Source organism: Pongo abelii, chromosome 3, assembly GCF_028885655.2.
Source record: "Pongo abelii isolate AG06213 chromosome 3, NHGRI_mPonAbe1-v2.0_pri, whole genome shotgun sequence".
NCBI lineage: Eukaryota > Metazoa > Chordata > Mammalia > Primates > Hominidae > Pongo > Pongo abelii.
In genome coordinates this window covers 181,194,734-181,210,611 of record NC_071988.2, presented here as the reverse complement: position 1 = coordinate 181,210,611, position 15,878 = coordinate 181,194,734, and the positions used below count along the sequence as shown (strand labels likewise).

General features: G+C 37.1%; 1 protein-coding gene across 22 annotated transcripts in view; it reads right to left on the bottom strand.

Moving 5' to 3' along the window:
• Positions 1–15,878, bottom strand: part of RAPGEF2 (Rap guanine nucleotide exchange factor 2) — a 257,227-nt gene that overhangs the window by 135,392 nt on the left and 105,957 nt on the right. For 20 of the 22 annotated variants that reach the window (XM_024246099.3, XM_024246100.3, XM_024246096.3 and 17 more), the window contains one exon: positions 14,838–14,921. The exons of 1 other annotated variant lie outside the window; for it this stretch is intronic. In XM_024246099.3, coding sequence (XP_024101867.1) covers positions 14,838–14,921 — 84 coding nt within the window. Of the gene's footprint in view, positions 1–12,384; positions 12,703–14,837; positions 14,922–15,878 lie in introns of those variants that run through there. One more of the 22 variants, XM_054554662.2, reaches the window with a different exon arrangement.

The following is a 15,878-nucleotide window of genomic DNA, read 5'->3' as shown; positions in this document are numbered from 1 at the left end:
CCAAAATATGAAAGCAACTCAATCATTTTCAAATTAATGTTTTGTGAAAGACTAATACTGCCTCATTTACAAAATTCAGTAATTTTATAAATCTGGCATCTACTTTATATAAGGATTGACAACATATTGTATGGCTTGCTAAAACAGACCATGAGACATCTCTGCAATGGGTTGGGCGGTAAAGCAAAATTTTAAAGTTTTCAAATTCTGTCCCTGTTTGTTACTTTCTGACATAGCTATAAGTACTCCTCTTTTCCTTCGGTATTCTTTCTATTTACCCAACTCTCCACCTACTCTACCCTGTATCTACAACCTTTCTCAGGTGACCCAGGTTATCTCTTTATATCCCCTGTAGCTCCCGCCTATTTGTTAATGCATTAATTAAACATGCCTAAAATCAAGTATCTTCATTTCAACTTTGATACCCACCTACCTCATTCCCTCCAGATTTGGTTATAGCTGTCAAAGTAACTGCTCTGTAGACATCCAAATTCAAAGATCTGAAGCCATCTTTTACTTTTTTTCTTCCCTTGTCTGAACCTTCAGTCACTAAATTCCACCAATTAGCCCTTTTAAATTATTCTCCAACAACTTCTTCTTCCATGGAAATACTAGTCAGGCCCTTAGCTTTGGCACACAGAGACCATTAAGATAAGGTTCCTGTCTCTGGTTTCAACTTTATCGTATCTTCCAGGGATTCTCTTCTTCTATTGCTCTACCTTTAGAACAGTTACACATCGATTTTAAAGTCATTCACCTACAGCCTCTCTGTTCAAATCTGATTAACCACCTGCTGGTATGCTTTTAAAACAAGAGAGTCTAAGGTCCAACTCAGATGTGGCAAACCAAAATCTCTAGGGCGTGGGACTCAGTACTTTGCCCACCCTAAACCAGGCAAATCTAATAACTGCCTGGTTTGAAAATCTCTACCTTGGGCAATTACTTTGAAAGTCTTGCCCCATGTCATCTTCAAACCATCTTTATTGCCTAACACAAAGACTCTAAAGTCTTTTCTATATACTGCCCCACAAGCACGTTCTTAGAAAAATTAAAATTCATGCTTCTTGGGCTTGAGTGGTAATCAAGAAGCTCTTCTCTACTATATTTGAAAGACTAAAATTACTTTATGTTCCAACATAGATAATCAATGAAAAAAATCTGTTTCAGCCACAATGATGCTTTCAAACAAAATTTCCTATACATAAGGGATTTTAGAAGTTCACTTAAACGGGGTCAGGAGTGGTAGTTCACGCCTGTAATCCCAGCACTTTGGGAGGCCAAGGCAGGAGGACCACTTCAGGCTAGGAGTTCAAGACCAGCCTGGCCAATATGGCAAAACCCCATCTTTACAAAAAATACAAAAATTAGCCGGGAGTGGTGGCACATGACTGTAATTCCAGCTACTCAGGAGGCTGAGGCACAAGAATCACTTGAGCCCGAGAGGCGGAGGTTGCAGTGAGACAAGATCACACCACTGCACTCAGCCTGGGTGGCAGAGCGAGCCTCTGTCTCAAAAAAAAAGTTCACTTAAATGGGATAATGGCTATAAAACCTGGAATATCTTATTCAAAGCCAACTCTTTAGTTGTGTTCCCAAAATTATGTAAGTTAAAATTCAAGATAAGATGAAAAGAGGTAAACGGAAATGGTCTCACGATTCTGAGTAATAACTAAATTATTATCTTGGACTATATCCATCACGGCAAGAAGAGAGGGAAACATATTATGTCTCTGATACATATAAGCTAGAGTATATACACGTTCATCCTAAAATATATCTGATTTAGCCTAATGAAATGGAATTTCTTAACTTGAGGTTTTTCTATGTGTGAAACTGAATTAAGTCTGCCTAATGACTGTTTTCTAAATTTACCCTAATGAACCATAAAATAATAATAATAAAACACAAGAATGTGTTTGACAAATTTTAACCATTGCCCTCATTTTTAAAACTATCTGAAAATGTTTAATTAATAGCAAAGTTATCTTAAGGAAATTACACTTATATTCTAAGCAATTTCTAGTTATAAAACATGAAAAGGCACGCCATCAAGAAAAGATAAGGTTAAGATTATCTTGAAATATCTGACTCAATAAAGTAGATAAAAGTATAACTAAGAAAACAGTGATTTAATGTTTGTGTAGCTCTCTAAATACATGAACACTCAATAGCAGAAATTCTATTTTCTATTTAATAGCAAAAATATGTAACCCCTATAAAGCCGTAAGTAAGAAACATCTAAGACAATATTTTAAATATTTTGGACTCACAATTCAAAATACTAATTGGTAATAAAAAAAATTACTGCAGATCCTTTTAAAAACCAAATGACATTTAAATTCTTACATTTAAAAAAGCAATAATATAAATATCTAAGCTATTCCTTCACTTTATTATTTCAACAAGTACTGTCAAACAGTTTACAATACATGGAAAAAATTAAGTGGGTACATAATACAGAATAAAGTCACCTTCTTTAACATTTCAAAATATGATTTTGTTGTCTTCAAATATATATACATAATTCAACTCATAATAAAAGGGTCCCTGAACTATGACTAATTGGACATTTTTATCTTAATAATGACATTCCAATTTCCCAGAGTATAATTTCCTTCACATATCAATCCTTCTTTTAACCATATTCTTACTCTTGTTATTTTCTGTTAGTGACGCCAATACAGAGAGTACACTTTCTTAAACAAAAACAAATTTAGCTGCTATGTTATTTTAAGATACACCCTGAATTCATACAAGTGAAACAGTAACTCACACATCCCTCTATCCCTTCTCCAAAAACAACCGGGGCACAGACAAGGAGTTATGAGTTCCTTAGCACTTAGCGGTGGGTAACCAACTGAAACATTTTCCAGAGAAAAACAATACTGTGTTTCATTGACACAAACATCAGACTCTAAAATCTTTATGAAATACAGTATTATTTATTTCTTCAAGAGAAATATAAACATCACTGCAAACAGGACTTCTGGGATGAACTATCACACACTCATTTATAGCAAGATCACAAACAATGCCCTAACTGAAGACTTGAAGCACCAGGTGACCTGTGGAACTCCATCAACTTTACACTCAAAAAACATGAGTCCTTTTCTTTACAGCTACTTACTGTGTTAAGACACTACCAATCCCAGTATTCCAAAGGCCACAGAAGCCTGCATTTATATATACAGCACATCTGCGATGTTGTAGTTATAGCAACCAAATTCCCAACTTGATCCAGCAATTGAACCCTCTCTCTCTAGGGAACAGTTTTGCTCTGTGCATCAGGTATCACATTGGAATATGATGTACAAGAGGAAAGAGGGTTCTAAATGATGCTAAAAATCATGTTAGTGTTCCAGGATGAAGATATTTCATACTGAAGCAGAAAGTATGACTAATATCTGAAGGGAGAATATTTTAATATATATCACTGTGACTATTTACATATTTCACTTTACTTCTTTAGAGACCTACCTTATTTTAAAGTAGAATATACTTAAAACTAGTGTAACTGAAAGTTTCCCTTCAATATCATCAACTCTAGTTGAACCAAGTTGACATTTGTTTCATCATTTTCTTTGCCTTATTTGTAATTCTCTCCCAGCACTTCCTTAAAATCTTTAATATAAGCCTTTGACTTATATATGTCACAGGAATACCAGGACTCGAGTCAACTTTCAGTAGGACAAACAGGAATTACAGATGACGTAAGAACTAAAGGGGCGTGGCTAAGCCAATACAGAATGTAAGCATAGGCAATTAATGCACTCTGAGAGTGAGGGGGAAAACTGAACAGCAGGTGTAACAGAGACCGTGGGTTCCCTGCTCCAATATCCATTTTCCTCTTTCTCCTTAGAAGGATAGTTTTTGTTGTAGTATTTTTAGCAGGGCACATCACGTTGCAGAGTAAAAGACTACATGTCCCAGGATCCTGGGTGGCCTGAAGTAGCCACAGGACTACTATTGTCCACATTCTGTACAATGAGATACAAATAGAAATGACACTTCAAGGAATCTGTCTTGGATGGAAAAGGTAACTTTTCTGCTCTATTGCTTTTCCTCCTGCTTCTAGCTTTCAATGCAGACATGATGGCTGGGGTTTGGCAGCCATCTGTGCTACGAACTGACCCTGAAAATGCAAGCCACATGCTAGCACAAGCAGAGGAAGAAGGGTGGAAGCCTGTAACCTTTCACCTTTGCAGCCACCACCAAACCATCCTGGACCATCCACTCCCAGGGTCCTTTTCTGTGAGAGAAAAATTGGGTCCTACTGTGTTGTTGCAATTGGTTTTTGCAACCAAAACTAATTACAACTAACACAGTAAAAAAACCAATATCCAGCAAACACCATTTGCCTTTTTTCCTCTTCTACACCCCTGCAAGGGTCGAACAATATCAATTTCTCATACACTTTCCCCAGACTCCTCCTTCCATTACCTTGCAACCTCATTCTCTTCCGTGGTTTTCTCCTCTATATCAACCTGACATTAAATAAATTGTAGGCTACTGAAAAGTTATTTCTAAAAGGGAATATGTTATCATAATATTGTCAAACTTTTTTAAGTGATTTTTTTTAAGGGCAAGTTAAAAATATAATCCTGACCCAACAGAATTCAGCAAACATTTATTAAATGCCTGCTGTGTCCTAGGCACTGGGGAAGCAAAGATGAATAACAGAGCCCACACCTTTGAAAATCTCACAGCTTGGTATGGATTTGGAATGATTAATCCTGACAGGAATACAAGGGTAGACTTCCCAAAGAAATTCACAGGGTAGGGGGAAGGTGATAACAATGTGGTGGATATCCCAGACAGACAGAACAGCTTAGACAAAAGTATGTCCAGACCACAGCGATCAGTAACTGTAGAGCGTGTTGGAAGCAACGCAAACTGGAAGCACTTTGAGCTTCCCTGTATGTCTCGCCAAGGAGTGTGGATTTATGTTTGGCAGCAGGAAATCACGGAATTCCCAAATCTACCAACTGACCTACATCTCTTATCCTAAGTTTATAAAAGAGCATGAAGTGCTTTCGCTCTCTCAAAAGCTAACACCTCCCCCACTCCATCCCACCCCACTGTGGGAATTTCATCCACTTCTGCAAGTACCTCCCCTCTGTCCTGTATCACCTTTGTACCTCTCTCAACTGGATCATTTCCATCAACACACAAACACGCGCTAGTGTCTCCTAACTTTGAAGAAACAAACCCCTCTTGACTTTACAAGTCCTAGCCACCACCCTGCTCTACTTCACAATGAAATTTTTTGATATGATGAAATTTTCTGTTTCACCAATTCTTCTTTCTCCATTGTCTCCTCAACCAGCTCTACCACTCCACTAACACTAGTCCTGTTAGGTCACATAGGACTCCCATGTTGCTAAATCCAAAGGTTATGTCTCTCATTATTGAATGTCCCTGCAGCACTAGACAAAGTGACCCTTCTCAAAACACTTTTTATCTCTTGGCTTTGATAGCACATGAGGAGGATCTCTCTTTTAGTTCAGCACCACATTCTAAGCAAGCATATAAGAAGCAATCAATAATATTTGTAGGACAAATAAGATAGAAGTATACGCGTATCAAACACTGCAGGTGAGCAGTTTAGGACAGAAGTCAGGATAAAAGAGCTCATTAGTATGGACTAAGCACCAAGGTAAGGAATCTCTTGAAAAGACATGACTAATAACCTGGAGTAATGTCTGATTTTAGAAATCAGTTCTGGTCATTTTTGCTCATAACTTTTAATAATCCTTTTGGTAAACAATTCTTCAAAGATAAAGTTATGGCTGGGGGCGGTGGCTCACGCCTGTAATCCCAGCACTTTGGGAGGCTGAGGCGGGCAGATCACGAGGTCAGGCGATCGAGACCATCCTGGCTAACACGGTGAAACCCCGTCTCTACTAAAAATACAAACAATTATCCAGGCGTGGTGGCGGGTGCCTGTAGTCCCAGCTACTCGGGAGGCTGAGGCAAGAATGGCGTGAACCCAGGAGGAGGGGCTTGCAGTGAGCTGAGATCGCACCACTGCAGCCTGGGCAACAGAGCAAGACTCCGTCTCAAAAAAAAAAAAAGATAAAGTTGGGACACTATCCCTTGTAGTGATTAGGTTTTACACATTAATATCTTAAAAAGAACAATACATATACCACCGATTCTTGATAAACTATCTACTTAACTTAATAATTACTTCATAGGTTAATGCTTTGTAAAACTAATACAGGTATGTCAGTTTTTTATACCTGTTGCTGGATTAGGTGCCGGGTAAATAAGTGCAGAAGACTTAGGGAACAGAGTCAAGTCCTAGAGGATGAACTGATACACATACACACAAACAAATATATATTTATGCACATGTGTATATTTTAACTCAGTTGTAGATTCAGTTATACATATATGCATAGATCAAATTGAACATTTTTAGGTTAAAACAGATGGCTCCCTGCCTAACCTAGTACTTTTATTAACTGGCCAATTAGAGGGCCCAATCACCTGCTTCTGCAAAAATAACATGATAATGAGTTGCACAAGACAAATCCTAAGATAAGCAGTTCTTACACACTTAGTAGCCCTTACTAATTCTCCCATCATCTAACTTTAGGCCATTCCAAATATGAACTAAATAAAGTCTTATGGTTTTCAAGAAAACAACTTCTTTTTTTTTTTTAGATGGAGTCTCGCTCTGTTGCCCAGGCTGGAGTGCAGTGGCGTGATCTCGGCTCACTGCAACCTCTGCCACCCGGTTTCAAGCGATTCTCATGCCTCTTCCTCCCGAGTAGCTGGGACTACAGGCTTGTGCCACCAAGCCCGACTAATTTTTTTGTATTTTTAGTAAAGAAGGGGTTTCACCATGTTGGCCAGGCTGTTCTTGAACTCCTGACCTCAGGTGATCTGCCTGCCTCAGCCTCCCAAAGTGCTGAGATTATAGGCATGAGCCACTGCGCCAGGCCAACAACTTCTAATAATGTTCTCTATAAAGAAAATGTCTAAAAAGCTTACGTATTGCCTCATTTAATCCTATTACAAGTTAGTGATATTTTCCCACGGTAGGAGGAAAGGGTATATAAGACCAGTATATTCCTTGTAAAACTCAATGAGGACAGTTTTAACATGATTTGTAGTTTTTCCTTTTTCCCCTCCATTCCTTCTCCAATCACCACCCTCCTACCATGCTTAATCTGCACTCCAGCTGTGATTTTTGCCAATACTTGAAAGTAAATCTTACGTGAATATACAACTTCCAGAACTCCATCCCTCACTTATCTTTATGCCTTTTGGATATGTTTAATGTCCAGCAAAGTTACCCTTCTGTAACATAATTCACTAGTGAGTTATTTTTAAAATGCCATACTCCTTAAGACATCTCCAATAAATCATTGTATGACTTATAACAAATGTGTACTCTTTCAAGAATACGATTTTCTAATCCTATGTAGCTCTTTACATGAAATAAGAAACACTTAAATTTGTCTTTACATACAAGTGGCCAATAAACATATGAAAAAATGCTCAACATCAATAATTATGAGAGAAATGCAAATCAAAGCCACAGTGAGATACCATCTCACACCAGTCAGAATGGCTATATTAAAACGTCAAAAAACAACAGATGCTGGCCAGGCTGTGGAGAAAAGCAAATGCTTATACACTATTGGTGGGAATGTAAATTAGTTCAGACATTGTGGAGAACAGGTTGGAGATTTCTCAAAGAAATAAAAATAGAACTGCCATTTGACCCAGCCATCCCATTACTGGGTATATAACCAAAGGAAAAGAAATCATTCTACCAAAAAGAAACCTGCACTTGCACATTCATCTCAGCACTATTCACAATAGCAAAGACATGGAATCAACCAAGGTGCCCATCCGTGGTGGACTGGATAAAGACAATGTGGTACACATACACCATGGAATGCTACTAGCCTTAAAAAAGAATGGAATCATGTCCTGTGCAGCAACATGGATGGAGCTGGAGGCTGCAACACAGAAACAGAAAACCAAATATCACATGTTCTCACTTATAAGTGGGAGCTAAACGTTAGGTACTCATGGACATAAACATGGCAACAACAAACACTGGGGACCACAAGAGTGAGGAGGAAGGAAGGGGGCAAGAATTGAAAAGCTACCTATTGTATACTTTGCTCACTATCTGGGTGATGGGTTCAATCAAACCCAAACCTCAGCATCAAGCAATATACCCTTGTAACAAACCTGCACATGTACCCCCTAAATCTAAAATCGAAATCAAAATTAAAATAAATAATCCCACTTGAAAACAAACAAGTAAATTTGTCTTCAGTCTCTGCCACATATAGAACCACTCATCCATTGTTTTACCTCCTTTCACTACTAAAAAAAAACTTGCAAGCTCTCAGAGCAATCACTTAACTTATCACGTAGCACCGGCAAGCAGAAAGCAGGCCTGCAATTTTTAAACTCAAGTAGCTCATTGTTTGTCATGTGAATCATAATGAGAATAGTATTTCAGCCTCTCCAAACTGATTAGTTAAATGTCCTGTTTCTCCACTTATTCTCATTATAACTGCCAGCTCTAATTTAAAATGTGATTATTAAGAGTACCACAGCACAATTTTAATTTTTAAATTATGGATACAGTTGGTATCAATGAAGGAGAAGCACTAATTGTAAATGGACACAGTCAACGTGGTGCAAATACATGATATGCACATTTCTTTCAACCTTCTGCCAATGTTACCTGAGACCTAATTTACCAACAGTCCCGGCTTTCCAACCAAGTTATACAGCTTTGTAAAGTAGAGCTCTCATCAATGCCACTATCACCAATGCTTCTGTAACTATTTCACTCCCTAAACTACACTTGCATTCTAGATAAATGGATCTCATTCTTTTGCCCTCACTCAAGCTGTTGGTTATGTTTGAATTGTCCTCACTGAATCCTATCTCTGTGCCATCACTCATGTTCTTTATCATGTCCACATTTTCTTTCTGACCACTTTCCAACAATCTAAATTATAAACCCAACTCAAAAAATACCCCCTTAAGAGCCACCCTTGATGACCTTCCACATACATTAAAATACCAGTCTTTGAAATGATTTTGCATTCTGTATGGTCTTTGCCATGTCAATTTACACTGTACAACTTACTTGTTCAATGACACTCAGGGAATTTTTTCTATTTCCTATGCAACCGCCTCATCACCCCAAGCAGATACTAAGTTACCTGATGGCAGGGGTAGATCATCTTGCTTCCTTTGAATACTCTAGGACTCAGTGTAGAGACCACACAGTAGAAGTGTGGTCAATGCAAGTTTCAATTAATGTTTTAAAATGAGCAGGATAACCCATAGATAAGCATGGAAAGGGCCCTTGAAGCAAACCTCAATTTTGATGGCACTTCACAGTACAGCAGTTCCCACTGCCAGTACATTTTCAGTGATAGATAAAATTTCTTAACGCACTTGTAGTATAGATTATTTTGCCTACTAAGTCTGCTGCCCAAATAACCTGGTATTTCAGACCCTAGAGTCCATGCATGAGAAGCCTCCACTCTCTGTATAGTCTTCGTCCTAATCTCTCCGGTTTCCAGCCTTAATTACCATCCTCCTATTGGCATCTTGGAAATTCCTAGACTAATAGCTACCCTGGGATTAATTTCCCTTCAACCTTACAGTCCCCACCTGGCCACCACAAAAAAGAAAGTGAAGAGATTCCTCTCCAAATGCTCTATATAAAAGATATAAAAAGTTTTAAACTATCAGAGCAATAAAGACGTTGTTTATGATTAAATATGGTACACATGACTATTTCTATTAAAAGGCCCTTCCTTTGAGACTTCTATGATAAAATTGATTTTATTAAGAAAATCAGATTAGGCATTTCAATAGCAGTGATTTTTTAAGACTGTGACCAACATAAAAAGAGTTTCTGTGTATAACAATAATGGTTCATGTCTTAAGTATCTAGCATAGGCCAGAGGCAGTGGCTCACGCCTGTAATCCCAGAACTTTGGGAGGTCAAGGTGGGAGGATCACTTGAGGTCAGGAGTTTGAGACCAGCCTGTGCAACACAGCCAGAACCCCATCTTTCCCCCAAAATATTTTTCAGATCAGCAGGGAATGCTGGTGTGTGCCTGTAGTTCCAGTCACTTGGGAGGCTGAGGAGACAGGATGGGTTAAGCCTAGGAGGTTGAGGTCACAGTGAGCTAAGACTGCACCACTGCACTCAAGCCCAGATGACAGACTGAGACCCTGTCTCTTTAAAAACCAAACAAACAACAACAACAAAAAACTGGCAGTGGCTCATACCTGTAATCCCAGCATTTTGGGAGGCCAAGGTGGGAGGATCACTTGAGGTCAGGAGTTCGAGAGCAGCCTGGCCAACAAAGTGAAACCTCATCTCCACTAAAAATACAAAACTTTGCAGGATGTGGTGGTAGGCACCTGTAATACCAACTACTTGGGAGGCCGAGGCACGATAATTGCTTGAACGTGGAAGGCGGAGACTGCAGTGAGCTGAAATCATGCCACTACACTCCAGCCTGGACAACAGAGTAAGACTCCATAACACCCTCTCCACAAAATAAAAATTGTATACTGCTTTTTTTCCTTTTGCAAATAGGTTTTTTAATGACTGATAAATTAGTAGAAAAAGGCTCTAACTCAACGAGTTAACATAAAACCTAGGTAAACTATCTCCTTCTTTAACAAATAGTCTAAAGAGCTAGATACACATTTAGAAATACAGTCTGAACCTATCTTTAATAAATTCCTAGCCTTCTGGAAGTCAGCAGGCAAAAAATAATATATTGGTTCATTATCATATTGTGACTTTATTAGGAAATAAGCTTCATCATTCATAGAATGGAGTAATTTTAGACAAAATTTTAAATTCCACAATTTCTATTACAATTTTTTAAATATACTGATTTAGGGTAATTAGGGGCAATGAAAATTGTCAGTGTTTTCCTATCCATTATGTACAATAGCATAAAGCAAAGGTACATTAGAAAACCATTTCTAAATCTGCAACCTCATAAGATAATCTTCATCCATTGCTTTCTAGCCCCACAGCTGTTGCAAATGATGCCTTTGAAAATATTATGTAGGAAAAACTCCTTCTTCTTACTACCCTCTGCCTGTCAATTATTTTAATAAATCAACCTACAATGACTATGAGTGTAATCAGCACCTCATAAAGTTATGCAGCACACAACCTTACAACAGAGTGTCCACAATTGCTTCACTCATAGATCTGAAAAAACACATCACAGTTTGCACTGTTTCTATATTCACCTATGGCAAATATTCTCTCTCACCCCACACACTCCATTCTTAAATTACCTTTGATAGCAATCTTCCATTCATACAAAGAAACTGAATTCATTTTAAATAAGACTTTTAAGAAAACAATAACTATAAATTGTACCTTGCTTCAATACAAACTGTAATTCAAATAAGAGTTCAGCTCCATCTGAAGGCAACAATATATGTAACAACATAAAATACATGGCATTACAGGCACTTGTATAAATATCAATGTTTCAAAACTTGACAAATTTCTAGTAGATTAAAAATAAAACTCACAAAAACAACATTCATAATCACTGAAACTGCTTGAAGTGGAGAAGAGTGAGCAAGCTGTCACTGACAGTCACATAGGAATTCATAAGCTCTACAAATCTTAACAAGGAACAATACTCATGTTCGAACAACCAAAGTAAAAATATATACCCAAACCACCCTCATCTATGTAGGAAGATAACAAAAACAAAAGAAAAAAAATTAGAAAAACATAAAATGCTGACTTAAACGTCAACTGAGGATTTCAATGAGGCTAATTAAATCTGGAAGCCAAATGACAGATTTTCTGCCATATATATCATCCTTTTCACTGGATGAAATCATGTGTCAAAACAATTTCATAAGAATTCATCAAAAATATAAAAATGTTGTTCAAGCTACTTTGGTACTTTCAAGGTGAATTACCCGTCAAAACGAGTTGGCACTTTCAAGAGAATGCTCAGTTGACTTATTATATACTGATAACCAATTTCCAGGCTTACATGATAAAAACGTGGGGTGAAGAATAATCTGTAAACTAGTTGTTTTATAAACTGGACTATCAGTAATACCTAATCCATATAGAACCTCAATATTTTCTGGGAAGAGAAATATATATTGAATCACTAACGCCAATCTTCAACATAACACCATTAAACTCTTTCTCATTAAAACAATCTCACTCCTACTATTCCTAAGGCAACATCCCCAAAAGAAACAAACAACTTGGACAGTGCAAATTGTCAGCAGGTGCAACATGAAGGAATAACCTATATATAGTACTGGCTTGTCATTCCGTCGGAACCGCCATTCCCTCTTTCACCCTATTAAAGTACTTACTGGCAAGCACTTGACATCCAGCCAGAAAAAGAATAACTTATGTCATCTTTTAAAATAATTAGACGTAGAGTCCAATGTGCTCAAGAAATAAGTCTGAACTGCAAGAACTCTTTTTTCTAGAATAGCAGTCTTCTGAACATTAAGTTCCCTTTCCAGAAGTTAGAACAAGCTGTTACTTGACTACTTGATAATGGCTGGTAGTCAAGGACGACCACTACTGGCTTCTTCACCGTTCTAGGGTTTCAGTCTTATGGATTTAGTTTGTACAACAGACCCTGTATTAAGATGATGATAAAGTCACAATCAGTGCTCTTTTTAAGACATAAATTTCAAATTACATTTGCTACAGCATTATTTATAATAAAATGTATCCTTTAAAATTATTAACTAAATTGTGGAAAGTTCAAATAACTGAATGTTAAATAGGCATTAAAAGTCATAAAGACTAAATCTTTTTATAAAGAATTTTTAATATTATAAGGCAACACATATATTCTTTAACCAGAATAAGAAAGACATTAAATTGTATTTGAAGCATGATCTTAAATACAAGCATATAACTGTAGAGAAAAAATACTATTAAAGAATGATTATCTTGGATGAGAGGATTTTAGCTGATGTTTCTTCATTTTTTAAAATGTATGTAGTAATTACTACTTTTATATTAAATTATATGTAATTTTTAAAATATGCCAATGCTTAAATACTATTTGCCAGCACCTTCTTTTAAGTTCAGAAATAGAGTCAGACAGAACCTCCGAAAAGGGACCAAATAGTAGGTCCTGAGTCTGAAGGAGTGGAAGAGCTTTACGCTTCCAATGGAGACATTCCTGCAGAAAACAGAATTCCTAGAATTATCGAAGCTGCCTCACAGGGTCACTCTAGGCTTTCTAGGCAGATTTCCAGGAGGTACAACCACCCTCCATCCTGTATTACCATCGTTTCCTCATTCATAAAATACAGGTAATAACTGTACCCACTTCAAAGGAGAGTTTTGAAATCATTTAATATATACAAAACATTTAAAATGGTGCCTGGTAAATGGAAAATACTGTAAAAGCTTAGCTATTTTGTCATCATTCTTTTATTACTATTATTTTTCCTACTACAATTATTACTATCTCTATTACCACCACCGCCGCCGCCGTCAGCATCATTTCTAAGACTACTGCTACTACGGGAACAAGCAGGAACAGAGCTTCCCTCCCTCATGTGACCATTTTCCAGAGAGACTATGTTGGCCAATTTGACCTCAAAGAAGTAGAAGGGCAAAGAGGCAAGAGAATCGCACCCGAGATTATTTTTAATTAGATGCAACGTGCCTCTGGCACTCCTTCACTAGCATTCTGGCCACCAAAAGCTCATTCTACTCATGTCAGCTACCACACCCAGGCTGATCTTTCTCTACAGCGTAAAATTACCTCTCCTTGTTTCAGACTCTGACCTTTTATAAAAATTTGTTCACATCTTTCAAATAGATTCTTAATATGACCCTGACCCATTCAGAATATTTATCAACAAGACATTTGAATATTTTTATAGAAAAGCTAAGTGACAGAAACGGGCAATCCCCGTACTTTAGTCGATTCAAATAAAATATTTATTTAGTAATTTAAAATAAAAATACTTAAAATTTTAAAACCTTTAGTAAAAATTATTTACTTGTGAAAAGTACATAGAAACATAACTACTGAAACTCAGTAGCTGACACCCTTGGGGAACCTGAATCTAGGCAATCATGTATGTAACAGATGAGCCCTAACCCTTTCTGGCCACAGCTGGTGGGAACAGAGGAATACATCCACCCCAACACAGGCAAGTCAGATTGTATCCTGAGGAATCTAAAGACAATACCAGCACTGCAATCAAACAATGTAAACATTAGGCACATAAGGCTGTAAGTGAGTAGTCAGCACATACAAGCCAAACAACACAGGGAGAAAGGAATTAACAGCCCTACAGAGCAGGTAGCCAATCCACAGACAAATGCAAAAATGAAAGGCTATATGGTCTTGAGAAGCAAAAAATGTCAATGAAAGTCCCTGGCTTTCCATTTCTAGTCCCATGTGGTCCTAATGAACTTTCTTTGCCTCTCTTTAGATGTTTATGAGACTGCCTGCTATACTCTTTAAGTTAGTCCCCCTTTATCTACGCTATCTTGAGCTGATTTTATTCCCTAGGAGCAAATGTGCCCTCAACACAGCTGACATGATCATGTAACAAATGCACATCTCATCAGTATGTTTTCTGTTCTTGCCCTTTGTTAAAGAGATTGGAAAAGTATATACAAAACAAAGTTATTTGTTAAAGATTCATGGATCAACACCCCAAAGTACTGTCTTGCTTTGTATCAGCAGAAGAGAACACAGGAAGAGGAAAGAATTTTAGAACTCAATTCTGCAAAAGAATTTCAAGCTTCATGGATAATCTATTGTAGAATGTCTATACAATACCTGCTTCTTGGAAGAAACATGGATTCCTTGATGAACACGGAACCAGAAAGAAGGATATACCAGCAGGTCCCAATATCATCGGGGCTGAAAAGAAAAGGCAACAGAATCAGATGGTTATCTATAACAACAACAACAAAAAATTAAAACATATAGCACAAAGTGCAGCACCCATATTACTTTTAAAATAATAAAGAATAGCATAAAACACATTCATAAAAATACCATTATTCAACTACTGAAATCATTTTTACAAATTACTTTATATCCCTGAAATACACCAAATATATTTATTAGTACATTTAAATGTTTCAAATGTTCCTTAGACCTATAGCACCTACCATTCTAAGTTTTTTTACTTTTTTTGAACATGAAATACTTTCACTTGCTTCATAAAATGAAAAAATACCCAGAGCTATCAGTGAAACTTACTATTTCTAATCATTTTCCCTGTCTAGCAAGTTCTCACATTTCTCCACTATTTCTTCGGTATTCTTTTAGAATTTCTTTATGTATATGCACACAATAATGGACATATATTCGTATCCCTCCCACCATCTTTCTTCTTTGTTACAGAAAAGACAGCACACTCTACACAGTTCTTCTCTTTTACAATAACTCCTAGAGATCTTTTCATCAAAAGATAGCTTTCTTGAGCATTCTTTTTACTGCTATAGAGCATGTATGGATGTGCCATATTTGACTTAAGCAACACCCTACCAATAGTCATTTCCCATTGTTTTCAATATTATACAATTATATAAAAACAAATAAAAACTGCAATAGTAATTTTGTACATACAGTAGTAGGTGGAAGAAGGGCAACTGTTGGGTCTAGGAGCACATACATAGTAATCTTGTTAGGTATTGTCAAACTGTCCTCCACAGGTAGTTAGCGATTTATATGCCTACCTACTTCCCCACAACCTTACTAATATAGTTTGTTATAATTTAACAAATATTAACAAATTTTATGTGGAAGGCTTTTCTGGATGTTTAGGATATATCAGGGAACAACAACAAAAAGATCCCTGCCCTCATGGAG